Raw genomic sequence first — 18,987 nt, 5'->3', positions numbered from 1 at the left:
ACTTTTGTGGCTACTCAATGTAACTTACAGCCTTCCTGTGTAGTGATTCAACCATTCAGCACCACGTATAGCTGCTTGCAAATGGACACCAAAAACAACCTGTTCACTTATATGCAACAAAGATGTAAAGAAATGACCAATGTGACTGTATAGCTATAATCTTTTTATTGGTGAATATAGTATGTAAAGCAAAATACCTTCACCATTCAGCCCAAAGAGGAGAGAAGAAAGGGAAATATTGGGTTCCCCTACAAGCAAAGCCATTTTCCCATTTTCAGCAATATCATCATGTGCTCTTGGTCACCAGGTGGATCAAATGTATCATGGGAGAACTCTGTCTCTCTCGTCTTCTCTCTGACTTGTTGAGTGGAGTGTGGGTGCAGCAGGGCAGTCAGTCGTTTTCAGTGTGATGACACAGGTGGCAGCTGCAACATTAATATCAGGCATCCCAGATATCTAATGGGAAATCTACTTATTTCATTCTCTTCTCTTCTTCTGTCCTCTTCATCCTTCATCCTTCAATCTTTGTCTTTCTCCCACACCCTCCCCGCCCCTCAGATTTCCTGTATTGTTTCAGCCCTCCTGGTGCTGTCACACACAACAAGATGAGAAAATGTGAAAGCAGCTTATCAGCTGCGCCAACTGACAGGAGGGCAGTTGTGTGCGTGTGTGTTAATGAGACTGTATGGATTGGTGCTAAGGTTTCGGTGCATACCTCTGTCTGTGTGTGTGTGTGTGCATACTTGTATGTGTACTTGCTGCAGTATGAGCACATGATTGCATGGGTGTGTGTATGAGTATTTGTAATCAGCCGGTGCATGCGTGTGTGCTGCTGCGTCTGGGGGAGGCTTTGATACAGACAGACAGAGAAAAATACTTTTGGCTCCCATCAGCTTCATGCTCCATCAGTGCTCACCATTGTGTTACAAACCCCACTGCTCTCTCTCACACACACACACACACACACACACACACACACACACACACACGGTATATGTAGATGTACGCGTCTGTGTGAAGATGTTTACAGTCACACTCGAGCACCACTACTGCTATGTTTCCTGAGCTCTCCCACATGATGTATCACTCTTGACACTCCTTACCGAACTGTCGTAACCACGATCTTCATTGTTTTCCTGACTGTCGGGCTGTCAATCTATCCGATCAAACTCTAGCTGTCAAGCCCCTTTACTATATTTCATTGTTGATCACATGAAAAACGGCAGGTATATTATAGCTCCGAGTAAACATTTGCAAATGTTCACACACACTGAGAGGACTCCACCAACTCGCAGCCTCTGAGTCAGAACACTATTATACACTCATAGTTTGATAGTATATGTAATTGAGCTGCATTGTGGATATTACAGTCTTCCAATCCAATTCATATTTAATGGGTATAGTTGTGGATGCTAAGCGCATTGTGTTGCAGGATGGATGTGCGTGCCTGGGTGCTGCAGAGCAGAAGGCACAACCACAGAGTTGTAGGTTTCGGTGGAAGGGGTGGAAAAGGAGGCAGAGAGGCACTGACTGGGTTGTAGACATGGAAAGCAGAAGTACAGCGCTGCAGTTCATCCATCAGAGGTATTTGAGTATTGAGTATTTGAGGAGCAGAATACTAGAACTCCTAGAATCCTAGAAGTTTTGGGAGTGTAACTGGGAGAGGATGGGTGCTGTGTACAGGGGAAATGACAGAAGTGAAGATTCAGCCAGAGTTTTGGACGAGTTGGACGTTTCTTTGTGAGTTTTGCGAGAAGTCATACTTACAGTATTCCAGCCAGAAGACATTTTGAGAGTATAAACTTGCAGTCCCTGAGATGTTTCTTATGTGGAACTGGAAAGACTGCACGGTGAGTCTAAATATAATAACATGTTTAGTTTTTTTTCTGTCATGGCTCGACAGCGAGCAAAAACAAGACTTATGACCACAGTTTTGAAACAGATGGAGAGACATGGAATAACCAAAGTTTAAAAGTTAAGAGACATTACAGAGAAGTGCAATAAAGTGTTTGGGTGTGCAGAAGTCAGTGATTAATGGGCATGCATGCAGGCAATCTTAGGGCTCGAGTGGAAGCCTTGGGCATGGAGTGGGACAGAACAGCTTTCCCACCCCCGCAGCCTGGAGGGTGAGGCTGGTGGAAGGAGCAGCCAGCCAACAGTGGTAGCCTGATTACGGTGGAATAATCCCAGGTATACTGCCAGGTCTCAGCTAGACCATGAATGTAAAGCCAAGGGAATGTACACTGACAAGAGTCCAGATCTGGGTGTGACCAGGGTTCCGTATTATGAGGACAACCCTCGTAAACAATACTGTCAACTAGGGATATGGACACGGTCTGGAGGAAATCAAATATCACAATGTTTTTGACCAAATACCTCAATGTTAATATTGAGGTAACTAATACACATTGGTAACATTTTGGAAATGTGGTAGGGGAGTTAAGGGGGATCACTGATGGAGCAGGTTAGGGTGTATTACCCACACCCACCCGACTCGTTGTGAGAGCAAAGCCGCACTGCCCACCCCTCAAAAACAGTTGGCGCGACCGAGCGACGCGGTGCTCGCTGTGATTGTGTGAAAGACGGACAGTGAGAGGCGAAGAGATTGTGTAAGCTAGACTACTGCATGCAATGTGGCAATGTGGATGCCAAAATGACCAAAATGCAGCCCCCTTGTTAACCTGTCATACATGCCATCCCCTACTATCAGAGAGAGTGTAGTTGAATAAGTTAGTCTAGTCTACCTCACTCATTGATTATTTATCTGACTGAGGTCAGGAGCCTCCACCAGGCCTAGCTGCGCCGTGTTGCAGCAAGGCGGCCGCCAGTGCTGATGGCGGCCACTCGAGACGATGCTCGTGTTTCCACCAGATGCGACGCAGCACATTTCAGAAGCGGCTCTCACTTTTCTGTGAATTTATAAATCTACTGCGCTGTCCGTGTTGCTGAAGTATAGCGAAATGGGTGAACCGTCCCCTTCTGTTAAAAATGAACAAATCGCCTACTGGTTGTATGCACATGGTGAGCAGTAGTGACAGCTTACAGGAACATATTAGGCGGAGAGTAATGCTGAGCATAGATCACAGGTTCTGCAATAATTAGACAGCACCAGTGGGGACCATGTCGACACCTGGGGGAGCAGCCAGGTGCAGCAATCAATCCAGTTACAGTTGAAGGGCACAAGGAGGGGAAGTTAGCCAAGTGTGCTTGTGTGGAGCTAAAAATCATGAGGAGTTTCTGTTTGCGGTATAACAGGTAAAACATGCCTCTAATCATCAATTAAACCACTAAACTCAATGATGCAGGAGTGGGGACAGTCTCCCTGCACACATGGGGTTAGAGGTAGGTTTCACATGGTATCACAGGACTCACGCACATGGACAGACAAACACATTCACACCTACAGGCCGCGTAGAGTTTCCAGTTGACCTGACCTGCATGTCTTTGGATAGGAAAGCAGATTAGACAGATTTGGCATGACAGTAATAGAGAAGTGACAATCCTGCAAACCAGCGTCTCCTTTATCGTAAAAGACAGTAGAGACAGTTATAGTAGCCAGTTGGACTATTGTATGACGCATACAATTTAATGTAACAAGGAAATGGGGAGAAAGGCAAAAATGGTATAACTAGACATATATAAAAGATCCAAGCATGGATATGGGGATGCTATTCGTGGGGATTCAACAGCAAAGACGAATACTGGATTGCAATAGGTGTTTTTTATGTTCAGGGTGACATGGATACATAGATGTTAGAAGCTTAATGGGTAATTGAGTCGTGGATAATTACGTTTTTATTACTTAAATTAGGCATTAAATCAGGCAGACAATCCCGTTGAGCCGAAATGAGCAGCAGCACGTGACAGGCATTTAATTCTCAGCAATCCTTATAAATAGAAGTCGCGCTGTTGGTACACAAAACCTTCAGTGTTATACCTACAAAGAAGTTGGCGTACACATGCTGAACTTTCTAGAAGGGTCAATGTTTACAGAGCAGACAGGATCAAATATTAGTTGCGACTGCTATTTTAACAGGATTTTATTGTCGGGAAATGAGGCCTAGTCTTTCTTTGGATACCAATGGGACCCTTGAAGTGTATGTTGTTGACACACATTTATTACAACCCTGAATAGTTCATGTCCCTCTGCACCGTGCAGCTTTCCATCAAAAGGACTCCAACAGTTTCTCTTTCTTTCCCTTTATTGATGCTACCTCTCTCACTTCTCTTCACCCCCGACTCTAGCTTTCTAATTAGCTCTCTCTTTGATCTCCTGTAAGGTTGGGTCTGTGCTGTCACCTTTTACTCTCACTTTGTCCCCCGTTGTTCCTCTCACCCACCCGACTATCTATGCCTTTGCTGTCCTCTCCTCTCTTCTTTTCTAGTTTTACCTCACTATTACCCATGTGTCACCCCCTCTCTTTTATTTCTTTGACCCACTCTTTTCTCCTTGTTATGTTATTTGTCCCCCCCCCCCCCTTTACTCTACTTCACTCTCTCTCTCCCATCTCTCCCTCCCTCCATCCTCTCTGATTTCCTTCCCTCATCTTTACTCGTTCACTCACCTTCCTTTTTCCACCCGCTTTTCCTGCTTGTGGTTCTGGGCAATGTTTCACCAAGCATATTGGCACAGGCTGGTGGTCGATGAATTTCGCCGTGATTACACACACGCACACACAGGCGTATGTGCGTGCACACTCAGACCTGTTAGGGATGGTGGTTGATGAGCAATGCCAGACTCTCAGCATCTATGCCCATCAGAGCTGCTCAAGAAACCTCATTAGACTTCCTGGCCACAGCATGGCACACGGTACGATACTTGCCAGCCAATTGGAAGTCCGGGGGCCACACACTTCTCAACATCGGCAATCACAAGTAGTGACTAAGAATCACTGATCAGACCCAAGTTCAGCCACTCCAGTCTTAGGCAGCGATCCCATTGGATGCCTCAAAACCAAGGTGAACTGCGATGCTCCCGACCCCCTGCAGCTGTGATCCGGGTCGCACTGACGAGTTTTATCAGTGACACGAGTCTCGCTGTTGCTAGGCAACGTGTAATGAGCTGTGTGCCTGCAAGATACACACAGTAACTATCGACGGCATCTACATGCAGGCAATCGAAAACAGATACAACAAACAAATATAAAATGTAGCTGGAGCTCCAAACGCCTCATTAGCCGCGTACCATTAAGCTGTCTGTGATGGTATCAAGTACCTCCAGTTTGAGCTACTTGGCTTTTCTCCTTTGTTTTGTTGTTGACAGTTAAGTTTTCCATAAATTGTTGTACATCATTGGCTAAAAGTGATCTCATGACCCCAGGTAGTTCAATTCTTCTTGTCCATTCAAGCGTGACTTCAGAGTTTAGTTGTTTTAAAGGGGACAATGATGACCGGGTGCTCCAAAAGTCAATAAAAGTCACCAGAGGACAAGGTGGACTCATTTGCATTATGATTATACAGTATTCGCCACACCGGTCCTGCTCTCCCCAGGTGCTTTAGCAGAGAACGGGGCGGCGCTGTGTGTATGAAGTGCTTTGAATCTAAATTATTTGGACCAGACAGGTACAGAAAATAGTTTGTGCGCACCAACATCAACACATCCGGTTCTTATGATAGCAAAGCTGTGGGGAGATCTTAAATATCACAGAGGCATCAAGTTAGCAGCAATGGTTAATATGCCCCTAAATATCTTACAGTGACCTCCACCAGATTCACACCTCTTCCAAGTGTGTGTTCAAACATGTGGGAGTGCATGTGATGGTTTATGTGCTGCGTATATGGTTATAATATTTGCAAAATTCCCCACAGGCGACTGCTGTAAATAAGTTTGTTTTCTTTCCGAATTTCTTTGTAGTGAAATAGGCAAGAGATGACTCAGTCCCAGACATTGTTATATATTCAGGCCTTCAGCCACATTGCTAGATGCCCTGTCTGAGGTATTGTAAGTCTAAATATTTATCGAGTTACAGACGCGCACAACCCTGTTTGAGACTCGTGGGTTGCAGCAGGTTACTGTGTTTGACTGCAGTTATTCAATATAACATCAGCCTAATGTTCGATAATTTTGCAGTCGTGCAGTGACAGGAAGATTGGGAGCTTTGTGAGCCCATTAGTTGTGCAGTGCATCACATTAGTGTCCTGCCTCTCAGTGTGTGCCTCCAGCAGGGACGTCCAGGATGTGACATCCAGCCAGCTGGTTGGCAGTTTGCTGCAGTGTGGGCTGGATTGACAACTGGAGTGACGTAAGCTCAACTTTGGTCCGCGCCGTCTTTTTTTTCATCAGTACAGCTCCAACCCCACCCCAACTGTCACCACCGGAAAAATAATAAGAAAAAAAACTTCCCTTCCTCCCCCTCGTTCTCTTTCTCTCTATATGGTCTCCAGACCACAGCAGCGTACCATCAATCCAACAGCTGTCAGGGTCCATTCAGCCCTTCCTGCTGCTGGCGTTCTTAAGCACCAAGTTACATAACGAAGAAAGAGGGAAGAAAGGACCAAAGGGAGGGCAGAGTGTTGCACAAGGTGAGAGATGAGAGTAGAAGGGAGGTCAAAGTGAGAGTGAGACAGGGAAAGGACAGAAGACGGAGACAGACGGGGAAGGGGAGCCGACGATGTTTATGCCTTCTGGACTTCATGAACCCACATATTCAGCATTATTTTTGACAAAGGTCCTGATTAGGCTGAAAGAGATCAACCTGCTTATTGTTAACATAGGCAACCTCCAAAGTTCAAATACCCACGCAGTTAAAAGCAGTTTCCTATTCATATTTACTGAAAAGAAGAAAAAAAAAAGCTAGATTTCAAGGACTTGGCACACATCGTCAAACACCTCTCAAATGTACACAAACACGTATGTAAATGTAACTAAGAGACAATGTTACTTACAAAGTAGTTGACCATTACTACAATAAGCAAACAATATGCAATGCTCTTTTGTCTCAGCATTGCTTTTTGTGTCCTTTCCTGCACTTCCTGCCTACTCCAGTAATTCACAGCATTAATTCTGACCCCTAACTGTATTTACTTGTTTTGTCCTGTCCTCTCCTGTTCTTACGTTGGGGAAATTACTATCCTGATCGGTAGCAGATTTACTGCTACTGTATTTCCTGAATTTTAATGTGCTCCCCTGTACCATATCGTATAAGTTGAATTTCACTTCATAAGTGAGACGGCAGTCAGAAAATTGGGAGAGCCGTATAGGGCAATAGTGGGGAGAGGCAGGGAATAGAAGAGACATAAAGATGGAAGACTGCAACAAAGTCAAGATGGAGAGAGGGAGGATGCTGCTCCCGGCTGTGCAAAAGACTCACTTCCTATGGGGGTTGTGTATTGATGAAAACCTCCCAGTTCAAAGTAAAGGTTTGCTTTGTCCTTGAGACACCAGACTCAAGCTGCAGTTTCACCCCTTGTTTGATTGTTGCAGGTGTTTCCTGCAAAGTGCCTTCAGCTGATGTGGGAGACTCTGCTATGCAAAACCTGTCTCTGAATATTCAATGATACTTCCTAGGCAGGAGCTAAGGAAATTATAGTTTCTCCAAATGAGCTTGATGTACAGTCTGCTGCCTCTTCACTTAAAAAGATCTGTTTTAGTCTGGCTCCTGGGTTTTTGCACCTTGCAAACTATACCTTTCTGTCACACTGGGCATACACATATGAATGACTGTCTGTTAAGATGAAGGTAGACCGGATGGTTTGGGCTCACGGTTGGGAAACGTCTAAATACCATCTGTGTGGCTGTACTGCACTGTTATTGTATCCGCTCTGAACACCCCGGCATTTCACACTCTAAAGAACCGCAGCATTACTTTGTTCACATTGTATGTGGGTGTCAAAGAAGATAAAGAATTCACATTTACAAACTTTTACCCCTAATTTGACTGTGAAGAAACTTTTGGGCCTGTCTTACACCTTGCTGCAGTTTGTTCCATTCTCTATAATTAGTTAGGTTTAGTTTGTTTGAGGGGAGGAAAAATCAGGAAATAAATCTTCTGCCAGTATAAAAACGACATTGACAGGCAACAGCAATCGTTGTACAGGGATGTTTTAGGGTTTTAAGGAGCTCTTTTATGCAAACTTGGCCATTACCACATTGCTATGTTCTTCACTGCCCAATAAAAACTAAGTTTGCAGGAGAGGCCCCCTTAAATCTCTCCGATTTACCCAGGTCTATATGTGTGTGTGTGTGTGTGTGTGTGTTTAGGACTGTGTGTGTGAGACTCGAGAGTGTTTGCACACACACACACACACACACAGGCAGTTCTGTGACTGGAGAAGAGGCAGCCTGCTTGCCGCAGAGCGTGTACTTGAGAAAGGACACCCGAGTTTGTAAATCAGACCTGCTCTCTTTCTTTCTGCGCCTTGCGGTCTGTTCTAATGTTTTTTTATTTTATCTTTGTTTTTAATCAGCTTCTCATTCTTTTTTCCGCAGTCTTCTCACCTTTTTCTGAATTTGTTTACTCCTCTCTTTTATTGTGTTTTGTCTTTTCTCTTTCTCTGTCTGTCTGCCCCTCTTGTGCACTCACACATACGCCGCCCCAGCTTTTATTTGCATTTGACTCAAAGGTGTATGTTTGGGGGGGGGGCCCTGGGGGGTTAATAAGTCATAATGAAGAAAAGAAGTCAGGATATTTTGACTTTTAATTATATTAAAAGTCATAATTTGATGACGATAAAGTCATAATATTTCAAGACAAAAACCTACCTGTCCTATAGTTTGCTGTGTGTTACGTTATTCCTCTGCTGGTAAGGTAGTGTCCCATCCAGACCATCTGACAGACACAGAACCCCGTTTGGTCTCTGGAGCCTCATTACAGAAAATCCTTAAGTTTCAAAGTTAGGAACAATTATGTCTTCCTATTGCAGAAGCAATTCCTAAACTCATGGCTGTGTCCTATCCCACCTCAGACCTGCTATCATATCGTAACTTCAGAAATCCTAACTATCCCTGTAAATTAGATTCTTCAGTCGGCACTCGTCCCGTCATGTCTGTATCTATATTTAGGATGTACCAGGGGGCTACGAGCAATTATATCAACAGCTTTCACTTGTCATCATGGACAAAAAAAAGATGGGCGTTCAATTTAAACCGGAGGCACTAATCGTGTCACCTGTTTATTAATTTATTATTTTTATCGTCTTGGCAGTCCACTCCGGTGCAGTGAAGAAGTGCCAAAAACTGCAGCTCATCCAAAAGCGAGTCAATCCCCATAAACCAGCAAACATGGTTTCGGTCTTTATAGCTAATATCCCTGTTCATGACAACCGGGACGGGGGCTGAGTTATATTAAAATTCACTCTTTCAATTATATTAAATCTTTAAATCAGGCATAGTTAAGGGCGTGGCCGCTTTGAGTGACATGTGTGTGCAGTCGCAGTTCGCTTGCTGCTAGCTTTCTGCTATGCTGCATCACCCGGGCCCGTCTCAGCTCCACCGACGATCCTCCTCTTTGCCCATTTTTGGATTAGGCGCCAGTTAGGCGAGACATGTGTTGCAGTTATTTTGAATTTAGGACTTGGTGTATGCCATCCTAATTTATGGTTCCTAATTTGGACTTTCCCTTAGTTAGGATGGTTCCGTGATAGCTAAACTCCGATCCTAAGTGCAGTTATCAAACTGTCATAGGATATTAGACCTATAAGTGTTCGTAATGGGGCCCCTGGTCTCTGGATGAGACAATGTTCGGGGAAGCGTCTTGGGGCTGCTCTTCATCAAAGGTAGAAAACCGAAACCAACAGAAAACACTTCTGATCAGGCATAAATCTCACCATTGTGCCACTTATTGTGCGCACGAATGTTCACTTCACCACACTTCCCATAAAGTGCAGTTTATAGCCACTTCCCCATGCTTTTAAGTGGAAAGCATCCTGCAGTAAGGAAACAGTCCCTAACAAAGGCAAAGGCGTCTATGAGCGAGGGGGACGCAGAGATGGTAAAAAGCAACCTATTCTATTATGACCGATTATTATATTATATTGCGGTATAGTTGACAGACTAGAATCCCGGCTCTTTGGTTAACTTGTGTTTACTCCAGTCCTCCCACAGGACTCCTGCAGCAGCAGCCTGCACTATCTGTCAAAGTGGAGGCTCAACAGTGCTTCTTGTTTCCGTTTTTTATGGAAGATTGCAACCGTTGCTTTTGAGATTACACACTGCCCCATGTTTGCCGGAGGCATTGTTGCGTCTGTGAGTCGAGTCGTGTACAAGCGGTTATTCAAAAATAAAAGTCCTCTGCTACTTTCAAGTTTTTATTAGGTAGAGGGGGGGTTGGGGGGGGTTCCCCCGTGTGTGTCCCCCGCCCCGAAACCTACGCCTATGCTTGATTCATTTGATGAATTGTTTACGTTTTTTCTTTCCTCCATCCAAACTTGGATCAGCAGTGCCCCTTTGATACAGAGCATATGTTTCTACAACCATCTCTTTATACTGTGCCTGGTAATTATTTCTTTCAAAGTTGTCTGCCAATTTGTATCTTACTGTTCTCGCCTTACCTTCTGTTGTTTTCTCCAATGTCTGAGGGTGGAAAAACACTACAGAAGAGCTTTAGCCCTAATTAAGCCGTCCCACATGAACCTACACCACCACGGTGGATATTCAACACCGTGGCAATACCCTTATGTTTTTTCACAGCGCCCCTATGTTGGAAATTTGGCTGGAATGGAAATTCTCACTCCTCTTAATTAGATCAAGCAATCTGCAAGAAGTCTTGCAGTGTTTATGCACCCATTAGTGCCCATTAGAAAGCAGAGACGCACTCCCCGAGCTCTTTAAGTAAGCTGCATAGACAACGACATACTGTTTGATGTTTTGGCGGAGCGCTATGGTGGTTCTTTTTTTTTTCTCTTTTTTTTTGTGGACATGAAAGGACATAGAGACCGAGCTTTTAAAGTGCAGATTGTTTGGCTGTAATTCAGGTTTTTTGAAAGCCATCCCAACAATGAAATGAGCATGTCAGGAACTTGTTCTGTGTACTGTATGTGGGGGAACACAAGCATCAGAGACACGCAGCATGGACAGATTTTAATCAACAAATGTAGCAGTCTTTTGTAGTCATCATTTGAACTGGCCTACACATAGTGTATGCCATTAGAGATAAAAATAAATAAATAATAATATAAGAAATATACCAACTACAAGACATTCCCTCTACTGTATCTTTAAAGTAAGACAATAAATATATTTGTCTCTATTTCCTAATCATGATTATTGATATCAAGTACAGAAAGGTTCAAAGCAAGGTTTACCCTGTTTACCCCAACCTGTACTCAATACCGCCTCAGACTAAATTAGAGCCCAGCACAGTCACAGCTAAATCCTCATAGAATCCTTTCATACTTTGAAATGCAAAAAAAAAAAAGCTAGAAATAGCAGATAGATATTAAAAGTCTGGCGGTGTTCAGGGGCTGGAAACTTTCACAAGCCGTTGCACCAACAGAATTCTCTAACCACATGATATAATTAGTGTTACACTCTGCGTGAGATATACTACATTATTCAATATAATCCGTCTGTCCAATTACTCATTGAAGGTGTGTATTTCTTGTACTTAAATTAAAGCCGATACCTTAATTTGTCCTTTTAAATCCAGCGCATAGAAAGCACTGAGCCAAATCATCAGTACGACACAATTCATGATGCTCAGTGTGTACTACAAAACACATAAAGGTGTTCCACTTTCTCTCTCCCTTCGCTGCTTTAATGTGATTTCTGGTTGAAATTCTTATGAATAGAAAACGTTTCATTGAATTAGCATTGCTACTGTTATACTGTACGTATTCAGTTAGCTGTAGTCTGGCTAATTACACTTCTACCTTTCACACCAAATTTCTGTTGACAGCCTTGACACAGTAATTACATTTAAAAACGAACGTAATATACATTTTCATGCACAGAAACATGATCACATTCATACCCATGAAAGCACTTGGGCATCTAAATATATGTACACAGACATGCATATTGACACCCATGTTGCATGCAGTATGTGCAGACATACAATTACACCGATACATGCTCATACATAAGCGCAGTACATACAAAAAAACAAAACACACACACACACACACACACACAGCCATCGTGACGGCAAACGTCAACTCCGCTTACTCTCCCATGAGCTTCAGTGTCGGATGAGATTGTGCTACTTTATTGAACATTGCACACTTGGTCCCGTTGTGATATTGGGTTTGGGTGCATGTGTGTGTGTGTGTGTGTGTGTGCGTGTGTGTGTGTGTGTGTGTGTGTGTGTGTGTGTGTGTGTGTGGGTGAGAGAGAGAGAGAGAAGGGGGACAGTGTTGAGATATGTTGCATAAGGGGGTGCAGTGGAGTGTGAAAGAGAACAGGTGGCTCCTGTTTCTGCCATCCAGCTTTATGTGGCATCTTCCCCATCATGTGTGTGTGCTTGCATACGTGCGTGTGCGTGTGTGTGTGTGTGTGTGTGTGTGTGTGTGTGTGTGCGTGTCTGTGCTTGTGTGCTTGAGGGAGAGAGTGAGATCCCACTGCTTTGTGCGTGGGGCTTTGTGCGTACCTTGAGCGCACATCTCAATACATGCGTATGTCACGTTGTCCTGTTTCTGTGTGTTTGTTTCTGCATGTGCGTGTCTGTTCTTTAGTGAGCAGGGTTCCGGTTGGTTTAGAAACAATTAGAACAAGCTGCAGGAGCCCAGAGAGATCGTTCTCCAAATGTCAACCAAATTAACAATCTATAGTGAACACTCAACAGGGCTCTCTCTCATGCCGTCTGTCTCTCTGTTTGTCTCTTGTCTCTCACACTCTCTCTCTCTCTCTCTCTCTCTCTCTCTCTCTCTCTCTCTCTCTCTCTCTCTCTCTCTCTCTCTCTCTCTCTCTCTCTCTCTCTCTCTCTCTCTCTCTCTCTCTCTCTCTCTCTCTCTCTCTCTCTCTCTCGTTCAGTCCACATCACACAGACAGAAAGCAGAGTAAATGGTACAGTCTCTCTAACATGTGTTTTCCCCTGTTTCTGTCTCTCTTCTTCTCTCTCAGACCAGTCATCCAGGCCGGTGGTCAGGACTAGGCAGCAGCAGCAGCAGCCTGGCTTCAAGGGAACGAAGGGCAGTGCGGGGAGTGGGGGCAGCACTCGGAGGGGACCTCTGTAACCAGCACCTCCCCCACTACTATCCTCCTCTGCATGGCCGCCCGCCCGTCTCTGAGCGACACACTGCCAGGGAGGAGCGCCACTGCCAGGGCATCTTGGCACACTCCACAGCCCGTAACCCTGCTCCCAATCTAGCTCCAGGCTCCTCCAACTTGTCGTGTGCCACTTCTGCAGCGTCAGCCCAAGCCTCACTTACTACTCCAGCCCCGCTTCAAGTTTCACACCTGGGCCATAGTCCAAATCAATGCCCCGGCTCCGGTTCAGCGGCTGCTAAACACCACGCAATTCCGTCTCTGTCCTCCAGGCAGCCGGAGGGGGTGTCCTCCTCTTCTGAGTCCTTGACTCCGGGAGGAGGGGGAGGGGGAGTGAGTCTGTCAGGTGGGGCAAGGAGAGGAGGAGGAGGAGAGCACCACCCCCCTAGCCATATCCCTCGTGCAGTCGGGGCCAGCGCCTCGTCGAGCCTCCACAGTCTTGCAAGCAGAGGGAGCCCCTCCCCAAGCATCTCATCGCCCATCCGAGCCTCCCCTCCACCTCCTACTCCTTCCCCAGCCTCCTCCTCCTCCTCCTCCTCCTCTTCCTCCACGTTTACGGGTCGCTTAGGGCAACCACCTCGAGGCCCTCTGTCTCTGCATAGCTACAGTCGTAAAAATGTCTTCCTCCAACATTCCCTACAGACTGCCGAACTGCAAGCGCTGACGCAGAGAGACAGTTGAGGGCACACAAACATTTACGCCATCCATATTGACTTGAGCGACAAAATGTGTGACTTTCTAGAAATAACTGCTGCTCCTTCGGTACAAGTTGCTTGTGTTCCGCTGTCCCAATTCCACCTGAATCACCAACCACACGCGCTTACAATCATGCTTGTCGCTCTTTACAATCCAGACCAACCTTTTGCTGACATTTCCTTCTTCGTTTTGCTCCTTTTAACACACTCATATGCCAGGTTACACACACACGCACACACACGCACACACACACACATATCTGGCTTTGAGTTTGCACTCACCCGTCTATCAGAACTCCCACGGTGTGTGTCATGCTGACAGTTTAGATGTGCTTACGCCCACAGACCCACAACGTGCACAGAGGACTCACAGCCTCATATCCATGCACACGTTCACAGATCTAGTCACACACACTTTGACGCACACTCTCTCACAGAGACGTCTTCTGTGATATAGCTGCCTCACAATCTGCACAAATAAGAGTTCGCTAACGCAGAGATGAGGTTTGCATTGTGTTTTTGTTTTTATCCATTTATTTGATCATCTTTAAAAGTTCAAACATGTGCTGCTTGATGAACGATGGAAATGACCATCATTTGACTCACATTGCCAAATCCTACATCAGATCAACTCCTCATTCCTTGATGTCCACCGTCCAGATGAAAAGACAAATGTTGAGATGATAGTCCACATCCATGAACCTTTTACTGCATGCTTTTTAGAAATTCAGGAGACTAGAGGTGAGCATTTCGTACTGCAACAGAATAGAGATCTGGGTGACTTTAAAAGTCTTTAAATAACTTTTCAGTATCAACCCTCATCTCAGTGTTTCATAAAGCTGATTTTGAAGGGAATCAAACATGCCAAAACCTCGAAGACACGAGCTTGTTGAGTGTTTTTGAGTCTACATGGATAAGACGTTACAAGAACTTTTAGCTTAGAAATACAAGAATCAATGTGTACCTGCGATGTTAGATTAGTACAGTACAGACATGAAGAGTTTCATTCTAAAATACGATATCTGCCATTTCAATAATTCAACATGTATAATGGCAAAATGACAAGTTGTACACTAAAGCGTTACTGAATGAACCCTTAGCTAACTTTATCAAAACACATCAGAAAATGAGACCAACAGAACAGGTTTTAGGATTTGGCACAACCTGCATTCTGTATTTCTTTTCCTAAATGAGGGTGAAAGTATCAGGTGTTGGAATGAACCTCTGCACATCGTCTTTAGGGCTGGGGATTGATCAGGGAGACCTACTGGTGCTTTGCTAAATGACAAAATCAAAATCCATCTTTTGGATTCAAAAGGAAAATCAATCAATTGAGTCCGATCTTGTCCAAGTGACATAATACTGCACAGAGAGTTGTTTACCTGATCATGAAAAAGGAAGAAATAGAAAACATGTTTTACCGAACTTTTCCATTTGAGTTTTTCGATGGTACCCAGTCCTTTTACGATCGCCTTCTTTTATCTTCCTGATCTCAGATGTGTTGGGCATCTTTTATAAAAGGGATCCAACGTGATGGCATTTGGTACTGTGAGGCTATGCTGTCGTTGGGACATTAGGACTCATAGCTTTTGATAGAGATTTACATATATCATCACTGCCATGACCTGGATTTGATAAGTTTGAAAACCCATCTTTTAAAAATCTGTGAGCAACTTGACTGCATGACAACCTCTTCAATCTGCCACTGTTGAATATATTTGTATTTGCTCTGTTGAAGCGTCAAACAGGATTTCAGGTAAACAAATATTATAATGTCGGCCGGGAGGTGGTAGCCTGCGCTGCTGCTAAGCACAGGCCAGGAGTTCACCGCTCCCGGCATCTACAGAGAATGTTAGATTTTGGGGAAGTTGTTGACCTTGTCTGCCTCTAGACGGCACCCGGCTGTTGGGAGGTTGTACAGATTGTGTTTGTTGTAATGTACACCTCATGAGGCAAGGACCTGGTAGAGGTGAGGAAAAGCCTGAAGGGATACAGCTCAGCTCCCACTGGTGGAAACTACAGTTTTCCCTCTGTTCTGCTTCACCTGCACATTATTTCCTCTCTTTTTCTCCCCATTCTTTTTCACTTGCTGTCCTTATTTCTTTCTCTACCCTATTTTCTGTTTTTTTCCATCCATCCACTCTTTACTCCCCCTTAATCTCTCCCTATACATGCCCCTCCCTCTATCCCCCAGCATCCCTCTCCACTGCATGCAAACTAAGTAGCTCCTTTTGTTCCTGTGCTCCTCTTCAATCGGTTATCTTCCTTCCCCCACTATCATGTCCCGGGTCTCTCCTTCCCTCCATGTCTCTACCCTGCTTAGCGTACTTACCCAGAGCATGTATTGTCACACAGTGTATCTATAACAGACGCTACTGCAGTGGCTCTCAGTCCTGAGCATTGGGGGCCTGATTTTCATTCCAGCTGTCTAATCAGGGAATCATTTTACACCTGCTGAATGCAATTAAGCGACCTGGTAGTGTAGACGGCCAGCAGTAATCTGGCTCCGGGGGACTGAGAACCACAGCTGCAATGTGAACCGAGCCTTCCCTGACACAATGCGGTGTCGCTGGCTGACCTGTTAAGAAGAAGCTATCTGCATCCCTCGTCAACGCATGCATCATAATGGCACTAAGTGAAATGTCATGAGGGAGGATTTGGCTGTGTTTGCACTGCCCTCTCGGATATCTATCCATTCCCCCCTCGCAGTGTTTCAAACTGAGAAACCACAAAGGTGGGTTGCTGATTATGAGACATATCAAGAAAGGAAAAAGCCACATCTGAGATGGCAGTTCAAATGTGGAAACTGAGCTCTTAGAAAAACATCTTCCCCGTGTAATTGGAAGAATGAACTGATGTTGAATTTCGCTGCTGGGAAACGACGGTCTGCAATCATGAAGTGGGCACACGTCACACACCTCAATTCTTCATTCTACTGAGCAACATGCCGTGCATTTAAGAGACTTTCATTTGTTGTGAAGTTATTTATTGTTTTTTTGCCTTATTTATTGCCATAAAATCTGTTTCCTAAAAGCTTCTTGGCACTAACAAATTATTACAGTGGTCATGAAAAGACCACTGTAATAATCATGATGTTTTTATTATAACTTTAATGAATCACAGAGATTACACTGTCCTAGCTTTTTAATATGCTTACTGTAATTATGTTTTGCTTTTCTTTACAAATTAATGTGATAATGAAATTAAGCTGTACATAGATTACTTAACTGTTGATGTTCACTGTTCATGATCCCAAATGTTTCGTGCTCATGTAAATGACATTTAAAGAATATGGGTTCACTTACATTGTTTGTCAGCCGTAACGGATGAAAACACAACAATAAAGTTTGTTTATTTGATGAATGATAAATGCAGTCAGAGGTCTGAGCTATTACCAAAGTTGTTCAGGCTATTGTAACGCATCAGAAAACAGGTCTGACAAACTTAATGAACTCCATGTTACAGTTAGACCGGATGCTAGTTTTGACTCACTCATAGGTGAAATCCAGCCTTTGCACTAAGACTATTCCTGCTTGAGAGATTACTTTGAAAGACATGACTTTGCAAACTTTTGCCTAACTGTTTCAGAAAAGTGGACGGTTGATCTATTAAAGCTGCTTTTTTTTCTGTTTAGGATGAAGTCTGTGTCTAGGTATATAAAACTGTTGGGTAGACTCGCACTGTGAGCCCCGGACCAGTGTGCCCATATATTCATTCGGGATAATCCGCCCATACGTGGAGGAAAATAGAAAAATCCTTCTTCAGAGAGTCCGTTCTCACTTTCCATGGTCCTTCTAAACAGGTTTGAAATTGTTTGATGGGCTTATCTATGGTCAAAAGAACCTTGCAGTGTGTGTTTACCCAACGTATTCCTCTTCAGTTTCACCAACTCCATTTTTTTTTTTGTCACGCTCACAGTTGTTGTTCACATGCAATTCCAGAGGATTTTTGTCCACTGTCTCCTTATTGTTAATATTTAATACAAATAAAATGTATGAAAACATTCGCTCCAGATTATTATTTGATTATTGTTTTTTTCCATCACCAATGTCAGACTTTTCATTATACAATGTCTGTGAAATGACTGGGACGCATTTACAGCAATGACAATGAATGATGGATTCTGTCACCACAAAAAAAAAAGAGCAGTGGAATAATAAAGCAGCTTCTATGGGAGCGAGCATGGCTCCGTCTGCCAGGCTCGGTAGGTAGATTTCACTCTACAAATCTCTGAAGAAAAGAATGAAGAAAATCAAAGATTGAAAGTAGAATTTACAACAAAGCAATGACAGAAGAATCTTAAGGGCCATCACTCGAAAAGACTAACTGAGGAAAACTTTTCCAGCTGTAACGTGGACTTTAAAAGGTTGTGCACGGCAGCAGATGCAGACAGACGTCATTTTACCTCATTTGACATTCGCCTCCAACCTATTCGAGTGAGTTTTCATTTGGCAGTGACCATAAAGTTGGGAAGTGTTTAGAAAATCAATTACGTTAGATTGAGTTTGTGTGCAGGCATGTGTGTGTGTGTGTGTGTGTGGGATGTAGGCTTTGACTGTTTACCCCTGAGGACCTGTGCACGCTTCTACTTTCTGGACTCACTCAATTAGCGTTGGTGAGGTTATGACTGGCTGACTATAGCGCACACATACACAAACAAACACACTGGATTAGAAGACAGCAGCTTTGAAAATAACTTGCTGTGATGTATATGAGGGACGGCCAGTAAACACACATCTGATTACCAGAGCTTTGAAGTCCAAAGAGATCAAGATACACACAGTACGTGTGTTTATGCTGCTGACCAAGGATCCGCAGTTGGCTGTAGAATTAGCATTTTTGGTATGTTGTCCAAAAGCTCTAGTGCTAAAATGAATGAATTATATTATTATGAGTATTAATAACTGTTTACGTAATTAACAAGTATGACACAGGTGCCATTTTTAACTTGTCAAATCTTAGGATTTTCTGCTTTTTGCTATTTAATATCATTGATAATTCAATATTTTGGGGGTTATGGATTGATGGTAAAACAACACCGTAACACGCCTAAGAAGACGAGGAAGTAGGACTCGTGCACGTCCGTCTAGTTCCTGAAGTTGTGACTCTAGTAGGAGTATCTGTCTGCAGCCTTCAACGTTGAATGTTTAA

The 18,987-nt window shown here is 44.0% G+C and overlaps 1 protein-coding gene across 1 annotated transcript in view; it reads left to right on the top strand.

Moving 5' to 3' along the window:
• ccser1 (coiled-coil serine-rich protein 1) overlaps positions 1–17,839 on the top strand; it is a 106,004-nt gene extending 88,165 nt beyond the window's left edge. The window contains exon 12 of the mRNA XM_076099240.1: positions 12,998–17,839. Within this exon, the coding sequence (XP_075955355.1) occupies positions 12,998–13,822 (825 nt within the window). The 3' untranslated portion in view covers positions 13,823–17,839. The remainder of the gene's footprint in view (positions 1–12,997) is intronic.
• Positions 17,840–18,987: the final 1,148 nt, after the last annotated feature.

The sequence above is a fragment of the Anarhichas minor genome, unplaced genomic scaffold, assembly GCF_050575085.1.
Source record: "Anarhichas minor isolate MPS153535 unplaced genomic scaffold, ASM5057508v1 ptg000025l, whole genome shotgun sequence".
NCBI lineage: Eukaryota > Metazoa > Chordata > Actinopteri > Perciformes > Anarhichadidae > Anarhichas > Anarhichas minor.
Note: the sequence above shows the minus strand (reverse complement) of the source record. Positions and strands in the feature narration are given on the sequence as shown.